Consider the following 7,645-nt stretch of genomic DNA (forward strand, 5'->3'; position numbering starts at 1 on the left):
CCGCAGTCTATTTGATTGAGAAGGTATTTATTGTATCGGTTCAGATAGAAATGGGCTGGAAATTGTCCCAGAGAGCCAAGATTATCCTCTTCAATCATTTATTTTAATTTTTTTTCGCTTTTCCAAAAATTAGCTTTTTTTTTCTTTTGGTCGTGTTATATTTCTTGCTACAAGTGACAAAGTTACTGGCACAAATTTATGAGCAGTGAAATTTTCTATTTTTATTTGATGTTATATTCTATTTTATTTTCATAAGTGCTACTTGTTTTATTTATTAAAGTTGCCAACAAAAAGACCAAGTTTGCTTATTCTTCGACTAAGACTTGTTGGATGAAATCTTTCATACGGATTGGAGCATTTGTCACGCTAAGCTCTCCTGTATCAGTGATCGGATTTCCGTGCCTATAGGCAACGACGCATGGAACCATCACAGGGCCCTCCTCCTTGGTGATGGCTGCATCTTGTATCTCCTATAATAAAAAATTTAAGATTATCTCTCTTGATATAAGTATCCACACATAAAATTGATTCTATTACGTACTGGATGCTTATTGACGTCGATTTGGCCAAATGCAACATTCCTGAACTGAGCTACAAGACCAGAAAAGACTTGTGGGAGAGGATCCATGCCCATGACCATACCTCCCCTGTAGAACAAAAGAGCGACCTTTGTGATTTTAAGATTTATATGTCATTATAACAACGATGTTCTTAGAGTAGCGTTAGAAAGAGAAGTCCTTACCAGCTTGTTCTTCCCGAGAAGTTCGTGATATTCCTCAACAGTTTTAAGTTCCTTTACTCCCATGGCTTTGTTGGATGATGGTTAGGTTAGCTTCTAAATGGTCTATTGCTATAATTTATTTTGAATTTAAAAATGCTTTTACTAGGTTTAAGTCTGCATACACTAGTACACTAAAGATGGAATTCTTTGAAATTTACTGTATTTTGCTACCACAATTTTTGAGTTGGTATTTGATTAAAATTCACTTGCTTTATCAATCATATTCAAAAATATCGGGGAATTTTTAAGGAGCTTTTTTGCCTGGCCGTAGAATCTCAGCCGAGCCCTGTTTCCATAAATATTTTTCGGTCCAAAATTTTTTACTTGGGCCGAGACGAATTAATTTTCATAAGGCACTCTCCCCGTTTTCCATATTCACTTTGTCAAAATTCATTGTGAGCCAATAGGTGTCTTTGTTACTAAAAATTCCTTAAAATTTACGCGATTTCCTAACTGTGGTTTCTTATAGGGTAAGAATTCATAATAAATTTATAAAGAGCAGATATAAAATAAAAATGCTAGGGTAAAGATTGAGAATTTGTTAGTATGTTAGTATTGTAAAAAGCGCATATATGCAAAACCAAGTATTGAATGGATACAACAAGGGTCAAATTACGATCACTGAAAACGCCCAGTCATTGTGTTCAGATTAAAGGAGATATTTCCGACAGTGCCCGAGGCGAGTGCGTATTTTTATTCAGCTTAAAACCCTTGTCGAATTTTGAATCTTTTTGTTATTTTCATCAAATAACGATTTTTTTTGGTTAACTAATTAATCTCATATAATAACTGAATTTTCAATGCAATTATAGCTCCTTGTACAAGTGTTGTATCTAATTGCTCAAATTAATCCTTTCTTTCCCTGCGGTTATTCATCACTAATGCATACGCTTAAATTATGAGAAGAATTTTATACATTGCTTCGGTGATATCCCTCAATGCTTTACCGGCATTATCTGACCAAATAGTCAAGCTCGACTATGGCACTTTTGAAGGATTTACTTCCAGAGAGATCCACCAGTTTTTGGGTATACCATATGCCCAGCCTCCGATAGGCAAACTTCGGTTCAAACCTCCACTACCACCTCTACCTTTTGAGGGTATTAAAAAAGCTACAAAATACTCTCCTGTTTGCTTGCAATATGCGCCTATCCCTGGTGGAAGTGAAGATTGTCTAACACTCAACGTTTTTACACCAAATCTCAACCCTAACGAACCTTATCCTGTGATGGTCTGGGTTTACGGTGGCGCTTTCGGAGGAGGATGGTCTTCCAGTTATAATGGAGAGAGCTTTGTTAGGGAAGCCAATAATTCTGTAGTAATAGTAACTATGAATTATCGCACTGGAGCATTTGGATTTCTTGCCTCGGTAGAGGCTGTTAAAGAAAACGCCGCCAACATGGGACTTATGGATCAGCAGCTGGCGTTTGAGTGGGTTCAGAAATATATAAGATCTTTTGGAGGGGATCCCGACAATATCACAGTTTTCGGAGAATCTGCAGGAGCAGTCTCGATTGCACTACATCTTGTAAGATACGGTAATTCTACAAAGCCGCCATTCCATAAAGCAATAGTTCAATCAGGTGGTCCGAATACTCCTATCTTGCATCCAGAATTTCAACAACAATTCTTCGACAAAATAATGAAAAAAGTAGGATGCAAAGTCTACCCAAGCTCGTCTACCGAAGCATTAGCTTGTTTACGAGGAATCTCCCCAAACTCCCTTGCAAAAGCGTTTGAAGATATATTTGCTCAGGCTCTTCTTCGCGGCCGAGCTCATCCCTTCGGCCCAATAATTGATGGAAAATTTATCAAAAAGCACCCCATTGATATGTTGAAAGAGACTGGTTTACCGTCCATTCCCTTGATGATGGGCTCTACAACCGATGAGGGCACTATGTTTACTGTTGGGGCATTTGTTCCAATTCCGATAAATGGAGGCGATATCAGTGCTATATCTGTTATGTTTCCAATGAGCAATGAGGATATTAAGAGAGTCGATTCTCTTTATCCTATTTCTGATTACAAGTCGATGATCTATTCAACGAAATATCTGAGACTCTCTGATGCAGTCGGTGACGCAAAATTCAAATGTCCTCAGGAGCTTCTCTTCCAACACGCAAAGGGTGAAGTTTATCGATATCGTTTTAATCAACTTACACCCTTTCAAAAAACGCCTCCCTATCCTCTACTTGTAAATCATGGTGATGAGTTACCTTATCTTTGGCCCAGCATGGCTCTTGGATCAAGGGCTGCGTTTACAGCAAATGACAGAGCATTGGCAAGAGTAATGTCGGACTATTGGGTATGTTTTGCGAAAACTGGTAATCCTAATTGCAAAAATAACCTGATATGGCCAGAATTTACTTCATCAAAACAACGTATTTTACTCCAAGAACCTGGTCTTACTATAGAACCGGTACCTGATAATAAGCTGAAATGCAATTTCTGGAATAGCTTATATTACAAAAATAATTTCAATTAAATTCTTTAAAAATTTTGAATAATCAAATTTTCTCAATAGCAATATGGTGATTATTTATTACTGTAATGTATCTGAACTTTTAAGAATAAATAAGTCTTATTGTTAAGAATGGGATTTTGATAGAAAAATTAAGTTTACTTTTATAACCAAGGGTCCTTTATTAAACTATAATAACTAAGAATATGAAAATTGTTTATTGATAAAAGGAATCTGGTCTTTTGTCTTGTTGAAAATATCGGATATCTGATTTAATGTTCGACTTAATTTGCTAATAAACCTGCTCGATTTGTAAAATGAGCATCTTGATAATTCATAATATGAAATAGACTGCGTGTCATGATGTTAATTTTACCATCATGACGCTATTAAGGTCTAAGCCATAAATGGCCTAGGACCGTAATACCAATTTTATTAACTGTTATTTTGTATAACATTATTTTATCATTCGATTGTTTGAGCTTTAAATAGTCTCTGCTATTTGTTTTCTGGTCCTTACTTCTTTTTTCTTTGTTCTTTTATTATATTTTATTATATTATTATAGAGGAGTCCAAAAGTAGAAATACTTTTGTAACAGCAACTGTGCATATACTATTCAAATTTATAAATGAAAGAGATGGTTTGGCTATCCCTAACCCATCTTTATATCACCGTTTTTTTTTGTAATGTACGCCATGTAGAATTAATATTAGGGATGAATAAAGTTGGTTGGTGAACAAAAGATATAGAGGTTACAACCTGTAATAAAACAAAGATTGAAGTGGTACTGGTCTAAGATTATTTTGTTGATTTTCATCACAAAAGGAAATAAATTTGATAATTATAAAGTATTATGGTACTTGCAATGGTAAAGTTATTTGAGTCATTCATTGGGATTGCACAAAAGATCTCAGAGACGAATCTACTCAGTTTAGAAGTGCTGTTGTTTACTAATACCATAACTTCATTAATTTTTTTATCCCTTTTATATTACCTTTGCAAATTCAGTAAATTTTTGGACGAATATAAAATTTAATAGGTATAACTGAGATCGAGTGGAAGATAAGGAACAGAAATCTATTCAAGATTCTTTATGAACCAGCGTATACCAAGAATACTTAGAATTCCAGTTATACCTTTATTTTCGAAATTTTTTTAGGTAATCGATATGTTGTTCTTATCCCCACAATGACGAAGATATTCTTGCTTTTTTAAAGCCAGAGATATTTACCAGTACCAATTACGGCAACCATAAGGGAGGCCGAATCCAAATCCTCCAAAACCATAAGGCAAGCATCCGTATCCGATTCTATCAAAGATACCGTATGGGGCGCAGCAGCTGTATCTATGACTGCGTTTCACAATTGTGTTTGTATTAGCTGTATTGTACACATTAGCATGGTTCGATGCATCGGTGCATTCACTAGCTTTGACGTTGGCAGCAAGGTTCGCACGATGTTTGAAACAGTTATCCACATTGGCGGCATTAGCATAATAAGCGTTGTTATAAATGGAGGGATAATAGCCATATCCACAATATCCTCCATAGTTGCCATAGCCACCACACGGATAGCCCCCATATACATCGTAATCGCAATATTCACATGGAGAGCCCCAGTTGTACCCACCACAACGCTTGTCAACAATGCTATCTACATCTGCAGAGGGAGAAGCGAGGGAAGGGCAGAAGAGACCAAGAAGAGCGAAGGGAAGAAGTACTAAGGAGTAGTTCTTGAACATTTTGTTTGAACTTGTTGTTGATTGTTTTTTATTCGAAGTATTCTGAGTATGACAATAGTTTCAAAAGGCTCCCTTTTATATCCCTTTAAAATATACAGTTATTACTTCTGCGGTATCAACTTGATAAATCTCTCAAACAAAGAATTTATACTACTCTGATGATATCAAATATGAATAATACGAATTTAATGGAATCTTGCTTATAAGTACTGCGATGATAAAAAGAGATTTGGAGGGCAATTCCAACAATAAAGTATGATTCTTTCATTGACGCACATAAATCAAGCAGGGGTTTTAAATATTAAAGTTTCGACGCCTCAGAAGAACTGATACGGGGTGTCAGTAGATTAACCTAAACATAATTTGTAGATATCTGCGCTTATTATATTTATCAATTTCATAGTTACGAGGAATCAATAGTAAAGAAGCTTGCTTATAAAAATCAAACATCTATCTTCTATTGATTAGTATGCTGCGCCATTTTAATACTTTTTTTCCCTTTATACTAATTCATATCTACGAAATATGTCAGAAGAAATTCTTGATGAATCAATTAAAAATGTTTATGTCCCAAAAGAGAGCTTGTTCAATGTAAAAAGAAAAGTGTACATTATCATTAACCAGCAATTAATTTCTTTGATAAAATACTTTTCTAACATACGATTGACATTATTCAACGTAAAAGAGGATGAAAATCGGTGCACGATCAAGGTGGTTCTATATTCTCATTTTGTGAATATGTTGAACCATTAGCACGGGCGCAAAACTCTCATTTAAGCTCACACCAGAGTTTGTATATTGTTTGTATTTTCTGTTTAAGAAAGAATATTTTAGTTGAGCGCAATAGTAATAACGAGGCTTTTAGACGGCACTTTCTTGCTGTTACTCATCCATTTTCCATTCAAGAACTAGGAATATGAAGGATTGCCAAACGTTGGCTAGAATACCGCAAATGATTAGTATGAAAATCGAGAAACAAGCAAGCGGTTTAAACGATTTGCACGTCACCCATCAAATGCAGAGGATGGGCTGGAAAAATGGACAAAGTAAGGGCTCCGTGTGTGGGAATGTTGAGCTGGATCCGTTGCGAATGTCTACTGATTAGTGCGTGAAGGATTCCCTCCGGGCACTCTCGAAGTTGCTACCGAATGCACCATTCAACGGGTGCATCCACGCCGGCCCTGCTTCGCAGCTTTCTCTGTATTCTAATTGCACATCAATAATAGCTGGCAGCCCAATCACATGCCAGGATTAGTGGTAGCGATCGGCGATGTTGTACATTTTCGGCGAGTAACCAGCCTAATTAAGGTTTGGCTCTACTAATCAGGGTTTGAGAATCAAGCAGGATGCGCAGTGGACTCGAAAACAAACCTGCGAGACAATTGGCCGATGGCCGGTAGATTGGAAGGCACGGGAACACGATATTGCATTTGCACGTACTCTCTTCTGTCTTCTCGGCGGCATTGCGCTTCAGCGCGCCATCCCATGAGAGATGATGCATTCAAACGACAGCCTATTGATAACGCTTTCGTCAGCGCGACAATAAAAGGCGCGGCATTTATCCGCACGACCTTCTCTGCATCCGATTGTTTCATTCGTTGGGCGCCAACATCGTCGACAAGGAACTAGCTCAAGTTTACTAGGAAGTGGATCCATCCATTTTGCAACTTGGCAAATTCGTCGTCAATGTCGTGGCTATTTGTTCCATCCAGCAGTTTGCTACGGCTAGCATCATCCCCAAGATGAAAGTTGAAGGGATCCAAGAACCAGGTAGATTTGAAGTCTGATGCTGCTCTACATTCCACTATGATTAAGCTGTGATTCAACTCCAATATTCATTTGCAAAATTAGCCTGTATGTATCAAGCTCTTATAACACTTGAACAAATTGTGATTGAAAACTAATGAGAAATCCTTTCTCATTGTCCTCTGCAATTGTGCTATTTAATCGGTCGGCAAGTACCCAAGATCGACTATATATGCGCATTTTTCTCAATTATCCCTGATATATCCAACGGCTGCTCAATGGCATCCCTCATATAATATAGAAAGTGAATATCATGACACCTTATCAGACAATCATTCATATCGCTAATTTTTGCTCTATAAATTGCGCGATGCATTATCACCAAAAGAGCGTAAGATTTAATACTTCGTAACGAACACGGCGTGTTTCCATTGAATGCTGACGAAGTTTGTGGAGAATGATTGCTCCTCATTTGCTTTGAATAGGAGATATCAAGGCTGAAGGAACATACTTCTCATTTGTACCAATCATCTAACCTCAATAGAGATTAAGTACCACTAAAATATGTCATATTCGCAATCGCTCTATTGAATGCTAATGGAATGAATTTTGTATTTGTGCCAATCGCTAAACACAAGTACTTACTGTTTTTAGCCAGTAAGTGCTTGGGTTTATTTCACGTTCAATAATTAAAATAAGAATTTAAAATTACTAGCATAATTGCAGAGGTATCATGTCCATGTCACATCTCAATACTATTAATTCTGGGTCGTATTATATCACTTCATGTGCCTGTCAAACCAGTCAATCAACTGCTCTGGGTGCTTGGGAAAGTAATTATAACCATCGAAGCGGCGGGTAGAACCCTCAATCCAGAAGAGCTTCTTATCCTTGCAGCCAATGTTGGCGAAGATGG

The 7,645-nt window shown here is 37.0% G+C and overlaps 4 protein-coding genes across 4 annotated transcripts; 2 read left to right on the top strand and 2 right to left on the bottom strand.

The window, feature by feature from the left end:
• Positions 1-305: 305 nt before the first annotated feature.
• VTP21DRAFT_6889 (uncharacterized protein) lies at positions 306-805 on the bottom strand (the record flags this gene model as incomplete). Its single annotated transcript, XM_069397568.1, has 3 exons — positions 306-470; positions 542-667; positions 743-805. 3 exons carry the CDS (start codon positions 803-805, stop codon positions 306-308), a joined length of 354 nt encoding a protein of 117 aa, XP_069246705.1.
• An 874-nt stretch (positions 806-1,679) lies between these two features.
• On the top strand, positions 1,680-3,266 carry VTP21DRAFT_6890 (uncharacterized protein; the record flags this gene model as incomplete). Its single annotated transcript, XM_069397570.1, has 1 exon — positions 1,680-3,266. One exon carries the CDS (start codon positions 1,680-1,682, stop codon positions 3,264-3,266), a length of 1,587 nt encoding a protein of 528 aa, XP_069246706.1.
• Positions 3,267-4,470: 1,204 nt separating this feature from the next.
• Positions 4,471-4,983, bottom strand: VTP21DRAFT_6891 (uncharacterized protein; the record flags this gene model as incomplete). Its single annotated transcript, XM_069397571.1, has 1 exon — positions 4,471-4,983. The coding sequence occupies one exon, from the start codon at positions 4,981-4,983 to the stop codon at positions 4,471-4,473; it is 513 nt and encodes a 170-aa protein (XP_069246707.1).
• Positions 4,984-5,899: 916 nt separating this feature from the next.
• On the top strand, positions 5,900-6,472 carry VTP21DRAFT_6892 (uncharacterized protein; the record flags this gene model as incomplete). The annotated part of the gene is made up of 3 exons (XM_069397572.1): positions 5,900-6,029; positions 6,089-6,183; positions 6,311-6,472. 3 exons carry the CDS (start codon positions 5,900-5,902, stop codon positions 6,470-6,472), a joined length of 387 nt encoding a protein of 128 aa, XP_069246708.1.
• Positions 6,473-7,645: the final 1,173 nt, after the last annotated feature.

Source organism: Calcarisporiella thermophila (genome assembly GCF_041956535.1).
Source record: "Calcarisporiella thermophila strain CBS 279.70 unplaced genomic scaffold VTP21scaffold_29, whole genome shotgun sequence".
NCBI classification, from domain to species: Eukaryota; Fungi; Calcarisporiellomycota; class Calcarisporiellomycetes; order Calcarisporiellales; family Calcarisporiellaceae; genus Calcarisporiella; species Calcarisporiella thermophila.